Genomic DNA, 18087 nt, shown 5'->3' with positions numbered 1-18087 from the left:
GGTGGTGCATCATCCCCTCTCCCAATTTGAAGAGACCCTTGTCCAGCAGGCTGAGGCAAAGAGGGAGTCCCGAAATCAGCAAAATCAGGGAGCTGGACAGGGGACAGAATGTATTTGTCTTCAGTGTGGAAGGGACTGTCAATCTCAAATTAGCCTTCTCAGCCACACTAGACATAATTCCAAGACAACATCTAGTGTGGCTGAGAAAGCCAATTCAAGAGTTATTCAGAGCACATTACCAGAGTCTTTTGAGACTGAAGGATGCCTACAATGCAATACAAAACCCCCCAAAGTCTGCAAAGTCTGATGTGTACCATTAAGAAACCACTTATCCATCTCATCCCTAATGGGAAATGCCCTCTTGTTTTCCTTCAAGATTGTCGTTTAGTATCGTCCTACCAACTCCTCCACTTACTCTAGTCATAAAATGTCACCCAGGAAGCTCATCCATAGCAACCTTGGCTCAAACTCATGTGCCTTCCCAGATGAGTTTGACTTCATCCTCATCACCCACCAGCCTCCACCTGGTGTCAGAAGGTAATGGGACTCATGGGTCATTTAGTCTCACAGGCACCCAGTTAGAAATAGCCAAAACATAAGGGCAAACTGATATATGAAATAAGAGGTTCCTCTTTAAGGCATCTGTACAACGGGTTCCACTGGTTTAATTCATAGGTGCTGCCAAAAACTGAGATGTTTATTTTCATCTTTGATTAGAGCAAGAGTGGAACTGATTTGCAAGAAGATTTTCAGAATATGAGCAGGGATGTTATGTAAGCTTGTATATGAATCATCCTCACCAGGCGCACACAGAGGTTCAATTTTCAAACCACTGAACAACCCTGACATTTTCTACACATTTGAACACTCAGATACCAATCCAGCAATGGGAGGGAGAATACTTGAATGCATAACCTGTTGAGCGGAAGCAATCTTACCAATAGTAAATGAAAAAAGAGAGTTTTCAATCAATTAGCAAATAAAATCATGAAATCAAAGTTAAACTAAATTAACTTCAATAGGCAAGGCTGTGATATGTAAAGGACTTTCAGTCGTGCTAGTAGGAAGAGCAAAGAGTGGTAGCAATGCCCACGAGGCACAATCTACCAGGATGAAATTGTCTGTTAAAAGAAAAAGAAAAACACGGATGGATTTCCCATAGAATGGTGCACGGTCCATGCAGGAACATGAAACTGCTGAAGAATCCACTGGAAGAATGTGCCCTACATCATAGGAAAGATCCATTTTTTACTTTCTGCCTCAGATAGAAAAATGTCACCAGGGCAGTGCTGAAAGTAGCACAGCATACCTCACTGACATAGCTTAAGGCATACAAATGATCACATAGATGTGAACAATGACAGTAAAGTCTGGATTTCTCAGTGCCCGTGAATGAATTCTGGATTTCTTCATGGACAGTCTGCTTACATAGGGTGAGAGTATGAGCTACATGTAAGTGTATTAACTAAAAACAGCAGTTGCATTGGCTTGCACAGAGGAAGAGGAATGCAATGTTCTCACATTAGTCACTAATTCAAGGTGACTCTGTTTGAGCTATGACTAAATCACAATTAACTGAATAAATAGTCAAGATCACAGCCAAGTCAGAGTCTCACAAGTTTTTGTACTTGTACAACAGTACAAAAAACACACACTTTGTCTCACCATCAGCTGTAATAGACATGAATGTGTCTGCAACTATGATTGGGGATTTTCTTTTCAACCTTTGCTCCAAAAAGGGGGAAACCAAGTTCAAAAGAAGTCTGTAGTTCTCCCTCCATACCCTAATTTTTCTCACTGAAGTTCAAGCTACCTCCAAACAAAAGAACGTGTATTCTTCTGTCCATTAGCTTGTGCCTGCTATTTATGTCACTAAACATGTGTGAATAACACATAGTCCTAGCTCCAAACAGCCAAATGGCCTATTGCTGTGTTTCCTATGGTGTGCTTGGACCAGCTGCTCACGTTAGGACAGGGTGCCTATTGAGATGTGGATTTACAGTTATCTAATACCTCCCTCCCTTACTCTCTCCTTCCATCCTTCTTTCTTTCTTTCCTGGGAAAGAAATATGAAATGTTATGTTTTCACTATTATTGGCTTCCCAATTCATAGTGATCCAGCTCAGGGTTCTTCAAGAAAAGTCTGTCAGCTCTTTCTGGAAATCCAGAGCACATCCTTAGGTTACATGAAAGGGTTAGAAAATACAGTAAAGAATTTGTCTGAAAAATGAGAGTGAGATGAGGAGTAAGGCAATGACTATTGACCGAACATCTAATGGAAGAACCTATCTCAACGTAGAAGCCACCAAGAATGAAGAATGAAGGGTGGAGATTCATAGCTGAGATGTGGATGTGCAATAACAAGAAACAGATGGTGGGCCAAAAATAGGAGCAATGCCAAGTACCACACTGCTCATGAAATAAGGAGACACTTATCCTTTTTGATGTTCCTTAAAATAATATATTATTTGGTTTGCCTAGTGATTCGCAGAAAGGATGTGGGGTCTTTTTTGGAATGTCCACTAAATGAAACACAGAAACCGTAAGCAGTGAAATGCAGTTTTGATGTCCTAAAATACATTATGCACATGACCTAATATGGTTATTACAAAGACTAATCACTGAAAGAACTGTCTGGATATTTTTGTTCCTCTTTCAGCAGCAAGCTCTCAGCAAAACCTCTCTCTTTCTCATATTGTATTATCTGGTTATGAAGCACAATAAGTACCATAGAAAAGTGGCAAAGCAGTGGAGAAATGTGACGGCTGGAGATTCTTGGAGATAGCTGAGTGAGGAGAAAGAAAAGGTACAATGAATGTCAAAGGAGAATGGCCAAGTGTAAATCCACCTATAAATGAAAGGCAAGTTACAATCTAGTTTAAATAAGAGGAAATTAGGTCCAGGCCATCAAGCAGTTTCATTACCAAACAGAGCCACTGGAGTGCCACTGAACTATAGACAGCATGTCACTCACAATTCAGCAGCTGCTGCAACTTTGTCTATCATCCAGTTTTTCAAGTCTGAACAAGCCCTACCCATTCACTGCAATGTTGCAAACCAAGTTTTATCAGTGCAGGATGTTGGAAACTCACTGACTAAAGTACACAGTCCCAGACATTATCTAAAAGCCACTATAATAGCTAAATCTAAGCATATAGCATCAATCATAAATTAACCATTTCTATCATTCAATGGTGAAAAAGAGTAATTAAAAATCAACAAAAAGTTGCTTGGGCATGTTGAAGACTAACAAATGTATTATAGTATGAGGTTTTATAGACAATGGACCACTTCTGCAAAAAGTTATATTACTACAAATGTGTTAGTCTTTCAGGTGCCATAGGATTCGGCTGTTTTTACTGCACCATACAAACACAAGAGTCCCTTTGGGTGTGTGTTCTGTGCCATCAAGTCAGAACTGACTTACAGTGACCCTAGCAGGGTTTTCAAGATAAGTGGGATATTTAAGGAGTGGTTTTAACAGTTCCACTCCCACATGGCCAAGTGAGGATTTGAACTCTGTGCTCCAGAGTCCTAGCCTGTCACCTTATCTATGACACCACACTGGGAGCCAATAGTCCCCTTGGAAACTATCAATTTAAGTCCGTGTCTAGAAAGAAAGATAAGATACTCCCATTGTGTTCTCCACCAATTTATTTAAAAAACACATACACACATTACACTAACACAAGTAATTTCTAGCAACAAGGTTCTTGCAGTGCTTTTCAAACATAAACATTAAAAAAAATAAACTACATGACTATAAAAGAATAATACAAAGCTGGTTATGACAGAGAGGAATTGCCATGAGGCTTGAGCTTGGATACTTCTCCTTCCACTTTCCTCCTCTGGCACAATGGCCAAGTTAACAGTCCCTAGTAAAAAAAAAAATTCAAAGAGAAAGCTCCTTATCTTTCTCTTGTAGCTGCACCAGTGAGGTGAGGGGTGAGCTACAACTCACTTCCATCATGAGAAATCATGGTTTATTCTGACATCTGAAGTAGCTCTATATAGGCACATAGACTAGCCTCTTTGGCAAGGGAATCCCCCAACAGGGCACTGGCAACTCATCTGGGCTGCCACCCACCTCTTTCCAGACAGAAGGGGACCTGGAGAAATACTTAGTCTAAGGGCACATTGACATAGCATGGGGGAAGAAATATAGGTCAAATTCCTGTTGCTCAGTGTAATAAATCACTCTATAATAGACCTATTGAACAATGGGGATTTAACTCTTCTGGAAATTCCATGGATTCACACAGGCTGAATTTGTGACCTGTCGTGCTATAGTAAATATCAGTTAGAGTAGGCCCATTTGAATCAATGGGACCTATGTAAGAGCTCACTCACCAAATCCCAATTGGTTCAGCGGGCCTAGGCCAGTGCAATTTACTATACTAAGCAACAGGATTTTGGCCATAGATTGTTTAAAGAATGTCAGTGGCTTGTTGAGAGATATAATGAGACAGGAACTAAAACTGCAGCCTTAAGCAGTTGATCTCAGAAGAGTCACAAATAGCTATGGGACAGCATGCAACTTACAGGTGGCAGCTGAAAGCAAGCACCACGAGAGACACACCTTTTGCCAAGGAAAAGTGTCATACTTGTGCAATCTCTCACCCAGGTAAGAATAATTTTCACTACCCCGGGGTAACAAAAGCAAAATGGGGTTGTTGCACTCTTGATACGTACTTTTATTCAAATGATTCTTCAGCTTGTGTAAATAGCTCATGGGGTTCCAGTTGTGTCAGTTCATGCTTATTGTCAAAATAGTCCGAGCTTTCAATGGCATTATCCTGCACCATCATTTCAGGGAAGACAAGATATTAACTCAAACAAAGCTGTTTGATTCTTCAGCTGCTTGACACATACCCATATAAAAATGGCATTTCGTTAGCTGTGCTGCATTTTTCCTTTCCAATATTCTTGGCATAACTGTTGTCAAATTCCTTCATTTCCAAAATACTGACCAGAAGATTTTAAAACCAAGATCCTTTTTAAAATATTTTCTTTCAGTGATAAGAGAAAAAAGGGAAGCAGTGACTTCAACTAAATATTGAATAGCTCAAAATATGTCTACATAAAAGTAAGTTCCAATGAGTCCAATGGATTTTACCCCTAGGTAAAAGATTTCAAAAATGTTGGCTTCCTGATAATTTTCCAGTAAAAGCTACAGTATATAAGAAAATCAGACACGTGGTGATTATTTGGGGTTTTCACATGGTTTAGGTGATAATGTCCTATTTCAATTTTTTCTGCATAGGATCAGAATAATTTCTCCAAACAAAAACACACCTTTTAATGCTCTATACATAAAAAACACAAAAGTAAGCCCAGCAAATGAACTTTGATATATAAAATACGTTTTTGTCTAAGTGCTAATCTAACATTAAGCTGGTTCGTCCTAGATTTGTACATACTGTTGCTGCTATGGTGACATAGCTAGAGAATTTTTTATTTCTTTACACAAACAAAAAGCACTTGTCACAATTTACACCTTGAGCTGTTCACATTTTAGCAAGGAGGGAGATGAAAGTATCCCAAAGATATTAGAGAAGTCAAACAATCATTCTAAACACCCTTGGAATTTTTAAATGGAATTGTCTCAATAAGTTAAATATGCATGGAATGACTTTTAGTTTTCTTGTAACTGCTATAGAAAAATGTCAAGACTCATCATGAATTATCATAACAATTTTGTCTAATGACAATTTCATATACACAAATGTTATCTGTGCAATAAACTTAAAAATAAAAAGCACAACTGTACATATGTCAATAACATGGTGTTTAATGCCACACTTTACAGAATCGTTTGCATTTCATGGCCTATAACTTAACAAATGTATTGTTTTCACACCAATCAAATAAATTGTTCTTTTTCTGAACCTAAAATATTTTATTCTTTGTTAAAACACACATGATTTGAAAAAAAAAAATCAATACAAGAATCTTAGCGCTCTCTGCAAATTCAAGGAGAATAGACATCTAATGATCCAAAGTGCTGTTTTTTTTGGGGGGGGGGTTAGAAAGCTTCATAGCAAAATTTTAGATCTCTTAAATAAGGAGTAGAAATCCCCACATTAAAGCAGGTGGGTAGATTTCAAGCATTAAAAATTGTTCATCACACTTTATTAAAAACAGTTTTTTTTTGTAATCTCCTGATCATTTTTAATGTGCAAAGCTAGATTATGTGAAAAAAGAAACAAGGATACTATGTAAGTTGATACTTGCAAGGAAGTACATTTTTGTCGTGTGTATATATATTACAGTCTAGCAATTAAATTCAAAATGGAATCCAAAGTAATACTTATGCATATAAGTTGGACTTGCTATAATTGCAAAAGCAACTCTGTGCACTCCCAACTACACATAAATTACTGTATGCAAATCCTTCATAAATTAAGGATGTTAAACTTCTAGCTGTTAACATTGATACTTATGTAGGTAACTTTACTCGAAAGTTGGCTAGGTAAAGAGAAGCAGTTAAGCTTAACAAAATTCCCATTTTTAATGGGAATACCTGAATGGGTATAGAACTGGAGTGCTAGTCGCTGTTTCAGCCAGTATCCTTGAAGGTTTTATGAACCCTGTATCTATAACTGGTTTCATCCACAGTGTCTCATTAACACTAAATAATCCTTGGGGTAGTGTTAATGGATATAGGTCTTCCATATAGGTCTTTTCTCACATAGACTTATATGCTGCCCTTCTTTCAAGGAGCTCAGGGCTACAAAAATAATCACTGTACTTTCTACTCTATATTCACAACAAATCTGTAAAACTGGATGTGCTAAATAAGAGTGACTGGCCCAAGTCAAAAATATGTCTGCAATACCAAAAAGCATATCTTTCAGCTAAAATTTGAGACAAAAACTTATTTCTCTTGAAGTGTTCTGGGCACCTCAAGGCTGGAAGTTATCTTCCAAGATCTAAAACAACCTTCAAGCACACTGTTACTGTGAGGGTGAAATGCTTGACTGGTTAATTAAGTAATTTATTTGAATGTCTCACCCAAAGCCTAAGGAGATAAGAAACAATTAACATTAATAAAAATAATGTTTTTTTAACCAAGCCACATAAAGCATGTTGTAATTCTTTAACTTCAGCTACCAAAAGCCACCCCAAGTAAAACTCTTCTACCATGTGACCAATAAATGATTCAGGTTTAAGCTCCTGCATCACATAATGAAGGAAGGAAAGTCTATTATATCAATGTGAGAAGAAGCCATAGTTTGGATATCTGCCTAGAGCTTCAGTTTAGTTCATATAAATAATGCACAAGGATACTCAAAAAGAAAAGAGAGAGACAGAGAGAAAGACACAATCAGTAAATCAACTCACAAGTTTTTTTAAAAAAAATTGCTTTGCATTGATAATGATAATAGTCTAAGAAATGCAGAGCTGGAGAGAGGACCCTATGGATCATCAGGTGCAGCCCCTGTCAGGGAGGCACGGGGGGGGGGGGGGGGGACTGCACTCCCATCCTCTCGCTCTGGCAGCCAGAGAGCTAAACCACTGAGCTATCCAGCAGTCCTTACCCGAACACTCTGCCTGGCTCAGGGTGGATGCCTTTATTTAAATCTGTGTCAACATAAATTCCAGAAGCACTTTCAAATTATCTTTTCATTCTGAATTACTGAGTACAAACTGCATACAAAGTAGAACAAAAAAAAAATTGCAGGCACACCCACATTTCACAATGGAGGACACCATCTTCTCAATTCAGTTGCATAAATGGCTTTTCAGCCAGAATCACTAGTTCTTCTTTTGTTGCACTTGCAGAGGAACAAGACACATCCCAGCTGCTGCTGAAGTTCTTTTGTTTTTATTTCAGTTTTGGATGGGGGAAGTGATGGGACCTTAAAAGGCCTGAATTTTGAAATGCATTTTCCTTTAACTCTACAGAAACAAGGAATAACAAAAGAAGAAACAATCCTGTCCTATAAACCTTCTGTCTCTTTCTCCCTCTAGAATTGCCCTCTCTCTTTTATTTTTTGCAGACAGCAAGCAAGCCACTTGGCTACTGAACAAAAGCCACCAGTTCTAGCATCTGTCTCCTCACACATGTCAAATCCGCCAAACATGCCCATTAAAAAAGAAACCACACTCTCCTCTCAAGCCTATTTGTTTAACCTCTTTGTCACTCAAACCCAATCATACTTAATCGGAGCCGAACCTCCTTTGATTTTCACTGGAGCCTATTAGCATGGTGAGGATTTACAGGCCTTTGGAACACACATGACATCCAGTGCTTTTGTACATAACACACTGCACATTACCCAGTGGGGATAAACTGATGGGATGCAAATACTTAATTCCAATTCAGGCACCTGACAGGATCATTCTTCTCCTGTCAAAACAAAATTTAAAACCCACACCTGTCTTGTGGCTATATGAAACTGCCTAACTTGTTTTACCCTGAGGGCAGACCTCCAGGCTGCTAGTCTCCCTTGCTCAACAATGTTTGCTCCAGCCAGCCGCACTACTCCAGATCTCATGCAACAGTCTCCCCTTGCTCTGCAGCCAGAGAAGGATTTAACTGGAAAGGCTGGGAGGTGAACTGGAATCTTATGTATGCAAACCACGTTCTTCACTCTTGCACCATATGGCCACTCCCCCTTTCTATGCCTGTGGTCCTACACATGCTTGCAAGGGAGTAAACCCCACACAAGTATGCAGTAGGTTCGGCTGCAAGGATCATCTCATGCCCGCTTTTGTTCTATACATGGCTGTAACTGGCATAGGAAGAGAGACTGCCATCGAATCATAAACCATGTGAGCGCAACATGCTGTTAGCCACCACCTACTCTTAATTCACCACTGCAGAATAAAATGAGGTGGCGGGGAGGGGGGGATTTTTTTTCTCGCAATAAACCAGCCGGTGGGGGAGGGAAGGGTGGGGATTCACAGAAACCAGTTCTTCTCTGTAAGATCACCAGTTTTCTGTAACCTAGCCTACTGGAACAGATTTGACAGTTGAGTCACATTCAGATCGGAGAAAGGCCAGATGTAGCCAAGGTAGCCTGTCCTCCCAGGCAGGAGAAACACAGAGTGACAGAAAGCAGCAAGTGCAGGCGGGGGCGCCGGGGAGTGGGGGCGGGCGCGGGCGCGCACACACAGAGAGAGAGAGCGAGCGAGCCCTGCCCCTGCTGCTTGCACTAGCAAGAAGCGGCAGCTGCTAAGCCCGCCTGGACAAGAGGAGGACCAAACCCGCGGAGAGCCGCTTGCTGGGGCGCCCGGCGATTACCGCTTCGCAGGGGGGTGGCTGGGGCACCTCCACGGCTGGCTGAAAGGAGGGAAGCGACCGGGCGAAGAAGGGCAAAGCTCCACAAGCGCGCGCGCACCCCCCCCCACACACACACACCCGCTACCCCGAAGACCTCCGAGAGCTGCTCTCGATAGAGGCGGCAAGGCGAGCAGTCCTCCTCGCCGAGCGGCTCAGAAAGAAGGGCTACCCGCGCGAAAGGGAAGCTCGAGCCCAGGTCCTCGCGGACCAAAGTCCACCACGACCTCGGGTGGAGGCGGCCGCGACCCCCCCCCCCCAATCCCACTTACCTGCCAAGGTCTTGTGCGCGGTGTTGCCCATCGCTCTGGCTGCCGCTGCCTCTCACGCTGCGCAAGGGGGCTCCGGGCACGACGCTCTCGAAGCGCGGGGCGGCGCACCGCTCCGGATCAGGGCCATTGACAGGCACCGCGACCGGGGGGGGGGGCGGCCGGTCTGTTCGCTCCTGCCGCCGGGGCTCCTCTCGTGGATTTCCCTGTACTCAAGCCGGCACACACTGAAGCGGCCCCGGTAACCCACGGCGCGCCGAGCTCCCCGCGGCCGGGGCCGCCTCCAAAGGGCTGGCCGAGGGCTGAACCCAACCCTTCTTCCCGCCCAGCTGGGGAGGAGCCCGCCGCGTACGCATTATTTGAAAGTTGGCAGCCGCCCGCTTGCTCGCCTGCTGGCATACGTCGAGGGGGGCTGGGTGGGTGACGGAGGCCGGGTGAGGGGAGGGGCGGCGGCGGCGGCGGCAGCGGTTGCCGTGCGGGAGCTGAGGAGAAAGGGCGAGGGCGCTTGTCTCGTCACAATGCGCGTTGCGGGAGGCGCGGCTCGACGGGCAGGCAGCGGCACCCCGGTCCTTCTCAGCCGAGGCCCGAGGGGAGGCCAGGCGGCAAGGTGTGTGTGTGGGGGGGGGGGGGCGTGCGCGCGTTCTTGTGATTGGGCGCCGCCTCGTCTTAATACAGTCCCCGGCTGCACTTTACGGCTTAATGAAAGGGGGGGGGCGGAATGTAAATCTTATGCCTGAAAGAGATGCAGCGCAACCCCACCCCACCTGCAATGAATATAAACGGTGGCAGATGGAAGGCGCTGGGAACAGGCAGTCGGGCGTTGCTACAGAGAGGGTTAAAAAAACAAAAAACGGAGGGTCAATCACGCAGCGCCTGGATAGTGGAATACCGCTGGAGTCAGTCCATCCACCCACCGTCTTGAGGAAACATCGGCCCCCTCACCACCATATTCGGGCAGAAGGAAGTCCTGTTACGCGGATTTGTGCGGATTTGTGCCCCACTGGCTTGCCAGCAAGGTTGGTTGGGGAAGCTAGCGTCCACGGGTGCTTCCACACTGCGTCCCCCCCAACTTAAGCGCCCTATGAAAGACACCTGGCCTCCCCACCTGAAGCCGGTGCCCGTGCTTGTGCTCCGATGCTTCCCCTGACAGGATGGCAGGTGACGCCAACACGAGGCTACGCCTAGGTGGCGGTGCCGTTTTCGGTCTGTGCCCCCAAGTTCTTGCAGAAGGCTTACAATTCTGCTGCCTGTGGCTGCAAAAGTCGAGAGTGGACGACAAGAAGATCATTCTGTAACAGCACTATATGCAGGTCTCTGGGGAGCGGCTCAGGGAGTGGGTGCGCGCGCGCGCGCGCGCGCCCGTTCTCATGGTTAACTCGCCTGGGATGCTTTAAAAGGCACCTGGCATTGATGGTATGATGTTCAGGTAACCTTGGTGAAACTTCATAAAAATTAAACTCACCTGCACACGACTGAATACATTTTTGCCCTCTTAAACCTGTGGGGCATTTGGAAACAATGTATCTGTCTACATTTTTTTTTTACAAAAGAATCAAATCAAAATTTAGGTGGTGATTAAGTTTTTGTAAACAAGCTTAACATTGGTAAACAAGTAAACATTTCCCCCTTCCCGCAGACTTGATGTAAAGATCCATTCAAAAAAAAAAAAAAAAACCCCAGGAAACTATTATTTTAAAGTACATTATCAGATGAATAATACATAACGTTCCTATACTGAGTTCCTCATCCTGTCAATGTAGTTTTTTAGTTTGAAGACTAGTGTGTGTTCATATTTACTTTCTTTTACTTAAAATAAAAGGTTTTAACCTCCTCTAAAGTGAGTTACTCTTGAATATACCACTTTGTAAAACAAACAAACAAAAATAATTTCTAAGTGCTGGCATATAATACTTAGAGAAAAGCATTTTCAACTCTGTGTAATAGTTATGATGTAATAATCTTATCAATCTTGCTGATTTTCCTCCCATATTCGCAAATTTCCAGTGATTTGGATATCTCATAATGTGATAGATATGGTAAGATTAGCTGCTGGGATGATAGATAGAGCCAGAGGTTGGGAGTTTGATTCCCCACTGTGCCTGCTATGAGTAGAAGCAGCCTGGGCAAGCTGTCCAATTCCAGGGTGCCCCCAGAAGAAGGGAATGAATGATAAGCACTTCTGAATGCATTCTCTAGCTGGGAAACCCTGAAAAGGGTCACCATAAGTCAGAATTGACTAGAAGACACATTATTATTGTGTGTCTACATATACCTAAAATAAATGCAAACAAAATTGTGAATTATGTAAATACGGATTTATTTATTTTTTTGGAAGCTAAATACAGGACTATTTATATATATATATACACATATCAAAGCAGGGTTGGGGACCCTGTGATCCTCCTACACATGCTGTCTGGCTAAGAGAGGTGCAGTTCAACAACAACTAAAGGAACTTCTCTCTGTTCCTATTGTGCCCTGTAGTCTCTGTTTTGTTTCTCAAACAGAAAAGAAACAGATGTCAATTTCACAATTCCTTTCACTTTCAAAAGGGGCTTGTCCTGCTGCATGGGGGTGAGTGGCTTGAGATATAAGCCCACAGCACTCAAAGCTATACTGAAATAGTGGTTCAGATCTTTGGAGCTTGACACTTAATGCTTTTTCCCAAAAAAACAAGAGGTGGCAGATCCCTACCTCTTGTACATCCAGCGCATTTCCTGCTTTAAAATAGATATGCCTGGATACATAAAAATATATGTTAGAACTATTTTTGATGATATCCCAAGCAACACACTTGTAGAGTCACACTCAAAATATTTCCATAAACACTGTATGCTGGCTTTTGTTTTCCACCCCTGTTAAAAATGGAGCCAGTTCTGTAAAACCACCAGCATTCAAAAATACATCAATAACATTTTTATTCAGAAAAGGTATAAAGAACACAAAGTCAGAATTTATGATGGTCTGGAAATTACTGGTGGAAGATTCCTGCCTCTTATTGAGTGGGGTTTTGGAAGATTTGAAAAGCTGTGTGTTGCATACGCTCCACAACCATTTAATAAAGAAGGCCACCTCATAATGTAGAATTTTCACAAATCCAATGTATCTGCTATGACACATTTCAAAATGCATACTGGAAGGACATTTTGTTCCACCCTCTGCCTCACTTTATATAATACATTTTAATTACTGTATTTTTTGCACCATAAGACTCACTTTTTTCCCACAAAACAGGGGTGTGGAAAGTCTGTGTGTCTTATGGAGCGAAGAAAACAGATTATATTTTCCTGTTTTCTTCTCCTAAAAAATTGGTGCGTCTTATGGAAAGGTGCGTCTTATGGAGCGAAAAATACGGTACATTAGTCCTAATGAATACACTTCACGTAGAGGTCACATTTGCATGGGGGGAACACTGAGCATTTGCAGAGCATTTACAAACACAGCAATTTGGGAACTACTATAATTGTAATCTCACAATGACACTCCTTCAGGCTTCTGTTCCCTTTCCTTGATCTGGGGTGTTTTCATCTCATTGTCTTTCTCTAGTTTCCTTTCAAGCTAAGGTCAATTTTAGGGATGTTTACCCTGAAATGTGAATTTCTTAGGAATTCATTGTTAGAAAATTCTGTTTTGGGTAAATACGTAGCCAGTTGCCATATACATTCTTATTGCATGAATCAGCCTGATACATAGTTTTGGGTTGTCCTAATGTGATCTACACTCTGCTACCCATGAGGCTGGCTGCTTTAGAAATTTTAAATAAGCACAGCTTTTTTTGTGTATGCACACAGTATTCAACTTGGGCATATTCTCTCCCTCTTACCTCTTCACATTTAAAGTTTTTATGTGTTTAATAGAGCGGGGAGGGGGGGAGACACAACACCCACTTACCAAACTGACTTTAATGCCATTCTTGCCTCCACGTCTAGCAATGATTGATATGAAGAAACTAGTTCCAAGATGAAGACAATTTTTATTACTGCCCCACCCTTGTTGACTTTGACAGAAGGAGATTATTATTTACTTTAAAGTACTGGTTTAGGTGATGCCCAGATAGGGGCACACATCCTGGGGAGCTAAACAAACAGGAATCTATTTGTGATTAATCCCAGTATCTCCCTTGGCTATTTATCAAACATTTATATGAGGATTGAAAGCTACTAGATAAATAGTTTCATTATCTGAGGGTGGGATTTGCAACATGGGGCAGGATTTTATATAGCTCTTTTCAGAAGCTCTTTTCAGAAGATGGTGGCCCATCTTCTGGAGACGGGGCTCCTATTACTGATTGGGACAGTGGATCATGGTGCTCAGAACTTGGCCCCAATGTGTTCAGCAGGCTTCTAATAAATATGTTTAGGACTGCAGCCTTGGAGCCCAATCCTGTTGACGGTTACTCAGAAGCAAGATACAGTACATCCATCATGGGGCTTGCTCCCCAGAATATGTGCACAGATTTGCAGCTTTGAAGCACAATCCTAAATTTGTTTATTGAAAACTGGGGAGTTTTGCATAAGATATCAATTTCACATGGCAGAGTGATTTGTTTTGCTTTAGCATGCCATCAGATAAACATTAAATAATAGATAACATGTCACACCATGTACTCAAGATAGCACAGCATCAAAACTACCAATCAGGATGCCTTTGTGTAGCAGAGAACTTTAGCAACCAGTGACACGCATACACACACAAACATGTGCATTGCCTCACTTTTAATAACACACCCAATAGGATTAATTAATTCAACTGATCCACATGTTAGTTTTCAAAAACAATTACATCACAGCATGTAAAATCTACCAGAACAAAAGCACCTCATGACCACCATTTCTAAGTGAAAAACAACAGTGTGGAATATAGGCCTGCAGAAGAACCACTTCTGATTACTCTCTACCTAGAAAACCCTGAAAAGAGACGCCATAAATCAAAACTGTCTTGATATGCACATCATCATTATTAGCAGAAATAAAAACACTGTCTGGTATAGAGAGATGCACTTAGCTCATTCACCTGTAGTGTTGGGAACTCCCTTTTTTGCTCTCTGACCTTCCAGTCAGGGAAAATACTGACAGAAAAAGGGGGTTCCCAGTCTCTCTCCTTGATCTATGTTCTTCAACTGAGACTGGGGCAGGAATCTTGTTAGTGGAAACCAAAAAGGGATTCCAACCAGGGATTCCCAGTTTTGGTTTCTGGAGAACTAGAGTGACATGCTCAGGATTACATTGCTGCATCTTCCCTATGAACCTGGCCTGAGAAATCGCCCATGTGGAACATGTGCCACCGCCCGTAAATGGCCTTGGGCTCTGCAGTGGGTAAAATAGTATATATTGAGAACTAAGCATTATTAAAACCCATCTATGTTTAAAAGGGGAAAGAGAAATGTTAAAATAGTCAAAAGCTACACAGACAGAATGTCCAAGACCAGTGGCACTCTATGCACAAAAAAGGGAGTGATCTGAATATGAAAGGCAAGTCAACGTGTTTTCATGGGAAAGAATAGACATGTCTTTATCTTACAATAAACGAATAAGGCTTCTCTGGCATTGGGTAGCACCAGTGTCACCCACCATCCTCCAGCATGTCTCTTCTTTCATTCTTTCCTTCCTGTACCTGTTCCTCAAGTCAGTAAAAATCCTCAGTACACCGGTTTCCTCTCTCACTCTAAAACCACATTTCAAAAGAACCTGCTTTTTTTGTTGTTCTTGCCTCCCACTCCTTTCCTAGAGGGGAGGAAGGACTCCCTCCAACCATGGTACTAACTGTGACTAAGCACCAAGTTCTTCCAGCCTAAGAGCAACTGGATGGTTAGTTAGTCGCCCTCAGCAGCAAGGAAAAGGCAAAATTTGCCCAATTAACACCCCCATCACTAAATACAACACACCTTCTGTGAAGAAAAGTGTGTGCAGAATTGAAGAATGGGTGGTGGGCTGGGATGGGACAGAAAACAACAGATGGGAAAATACTGCTCATTAAAGAGCAAAGGTAGGGGGTTGCTCCCCCGAAGGAAACCTTCCCTTCAGCTAATTCGCACTTTGGAGGCAAATGTGGTAAATATAATTACAGTGCTTAATAGTGCCTTGAAGCACAGAAAAATTGGATGGTGCAGCTGGGTTCCCATGTTCTACAAAGCAGCTCACTTTCGACTTCTAAAGGCATGGCAACACAAAGAACTGCTCCCACACGAGCCCCATTTATTTCAGCAAAGCATGCAACGAAGTGCCACACACACACACCTTCCATTTCTACCTCATATTTTTCATTTGGGGGCTTAAAGAATTGGAGGACTTCTCTTACTCCCACCCATCTATCATGAACTAAAGCAGTCACTTTACATCACCTGCAAGAGTTCTTATCAAGATGTTCTTATCAAAGCACTCAGGGCATCTAAGAGAACAGTACAGACATTTCTTTATTCATGCCAGAGCATTAAGTTTTAAGTTATGGAAGTATATGAAATATAGGAAAAATTTAAAAGCTAAGATAATTAGACTTTTTTTAAAAAAACCAGAAGCAGGCTACTTCAATAGCATTATCTTGGTCATTTGCTAGATCTTCTTTGGTACATGTGGTGGAGCATGAACTGCATGCATCTTAGTTTTGCATTGATTGAATTCTTCCACAGTCAAAGAAAATTTGTCCTGTATCAAAGTAGCCCCATTTTACTTGGTATTTCTTTGATCTTCAAATAATAGAAGGAGTCTCCTCAAAGAGTGGGAAAGCATTGTGAGTGCATTTGGACATCCCCTGGGCGGCAGCAGGCAGCCAGACAGAAGCACTGCTCTATAGTACAGATTATGTGACATGTCTTCTTACACAAACTTCCTACTATTTTGCTAACTGTGTTTGTGAGTGGGAGATATAAGCATAATATAATTATATTGTTTGATAATTATGATGATGGATAATGGTGCATGGTGAGTGGCCCATACCAAGTTTAATACCAATACACTGTATTTCCTTACTCAGACTCTTCTCTAAGAAAAATAAGCCCCATTTTTTTATCAGAGGGATCACTGTTTTGACAGATAACACCACCATGCAACTCATTCTCCTACAAACTCAGATGTAAAGCCAGAAACCTGAGTCGTCCTGATGCTTCTCTTAGATTGCCTAATGTGATACCAAAACAGGCCTAGTGGCATTTTCTCTTTGTCTGAGATATGCTAAAATAAAGCAAATGGGATAATTTCATCCAAGTCTGACTCTTACAAGAATGCACAGGCTTTGCGCGGAGAAGGTATAGGAAAGCATTTTGCCTGAAATCCCAGAGAACTGCTGCCAGGCACTGTCAACTGTGCTAAAGGTAAGGAAACTTCCTATCTTCCTAAACCTTCTCCTATTACTCTCACCATCCAAATGACCTCTGCTGGCAATTCAAACACTGAAAGTATCTAGATATTCTCCCCTTCTTGTACCAAACCACATAGAATAAGAAGCACAACATCACTTCCTGATGAATAGCATCACTTCCTGATGAATGACATCACTTCCTGAAGTCTTTACTCCTAGGAAGAGAAGGAAGAATGTGGGGCAGAAGTAACGTTAAAAAACAAACAAACAGGAGGCAGTGCGTTGTTCTCACACAGTGGGGAGGAGGGGCATGGAAGGGCGTATTTCAAAATTACACTGAAATATGGTTGCAAGACACTGTATATATTTTTCTGGTATCCTGTAAAGACATTACAGATCCCTGCTGCTCCAAAAGAACTGTGTACATATAAAACCAAGAGCATAAGTGTAAGCCATAGAAATTTTGGAAAGCAGTGAGACATTCCAGCAGTCAGCATCAAAGACTATATAAATAGGATACAGTGGTGCCTCGCTTAACGAGGATAATCCATTCCAGCGAAATCGCTATAGAATGAAATCCTCGTTAAGTGAAATAAAAAAGCCAATTGAAATGCACTGAAAACCCTTCAATGTGTTCCAATGGGCTGAAAACTAACTGTCCAGTGAAGATCGTCCATAGGGGCGGCCATTTTTGCTGCTTGTAGAGCAAGGAATCCATCCTAGAAAACAGCAGGGGGGGCATTTTGTACACCCGACGGCCATTTTGAAACCTGATGATCAGCTGTTTTTAGATCATCGTAATGCGAAAATCGGTACCTTAGGCAGGGAACCGATCATCGTGAAGCGGATTTTTCCCATTTAAAGCATTGCTTTGCGATCGCTTTTGCGATCGTAAAAACCTAATCATCAAGCAATTTCCTCGTTAAGCAAGGCAATCGTTAAGCAAGGCACCACTGTATCTCAAAAATAACCTGAGCGGTCAAAATACCCACTTTCTCTACATGATATATTTATGCTATATGCCATTTAAATGTGGGTGGACAACAAAGAGATATGCATTTCCTATTTTGATGTTAATGCATCAAATGGAAAAAAATCAGTATGGGATTTGCACCAGGTTGCATCTTGCAGTGTTCCTATTCAGAGATCCGGACTTTTCCATGATATTCCATTCTGCCTCTCACCCACCATGATTTCTCCCATCTCTAACAGCAACCCACCATTTCATAGCCACCAAGC

At 42.1% G+C, this 18087-nt stretch overlaps 1 protein-coding gene across 3 annotated transcripts in view; it reads right to left on the bottom strand.

The window, feature by feature from the left end:
• NEURL1B (neuralized E3 ubiquitin protein ligase 1B) overlaps positions 1–18087 on the bottom strand; it is a 248430-nt gene that overhangs the window by 62120 nt on the left and 168223 nt on the right. The window contains exon 1 of one of the 3 annotated variants that reach the window (XM_072990232.2): positions 9559–9936. The exons of 1 other annotated variant lie outside the window; for it this stretch is intronic. In XM_072990232.2, the coding sequence (XP_072846333.1) occupies positions 9559–9589 (31 nt within the window). In that variant the 5' untranslated portion in view covers positions 9590–9936. Of the gene's footprint in view, positions 1–8411; positions 9055–9558; positions 9937–18087 lie in introns of those variants that run through there. One more of the 3 variants, XM_078385788.1, reaches the window with a different exon arrangement.

The sequence above is a fragment of the Pogona vitticeps genome, chromosome 2, assembly GCF_051106095.1.
Source record: "Pogona vitticeps strain Pit_001003342236 chromosome 2, PviZW2.1, whole genome shotgun sequence".
In the NCBI taxonomy this organism is placed as follows: domain Eukaryota; kingdom Metazoa; phylum Chordata; class Lepidosauria; order Squamata; family Agamidae; genus Pogona; species Pogona vitticeps.
The sequence above is the reverse complement of the archived record's forward strand: the minus strand, read 5'-3'. Positions and strand labels throughout refer to the sequence as shown.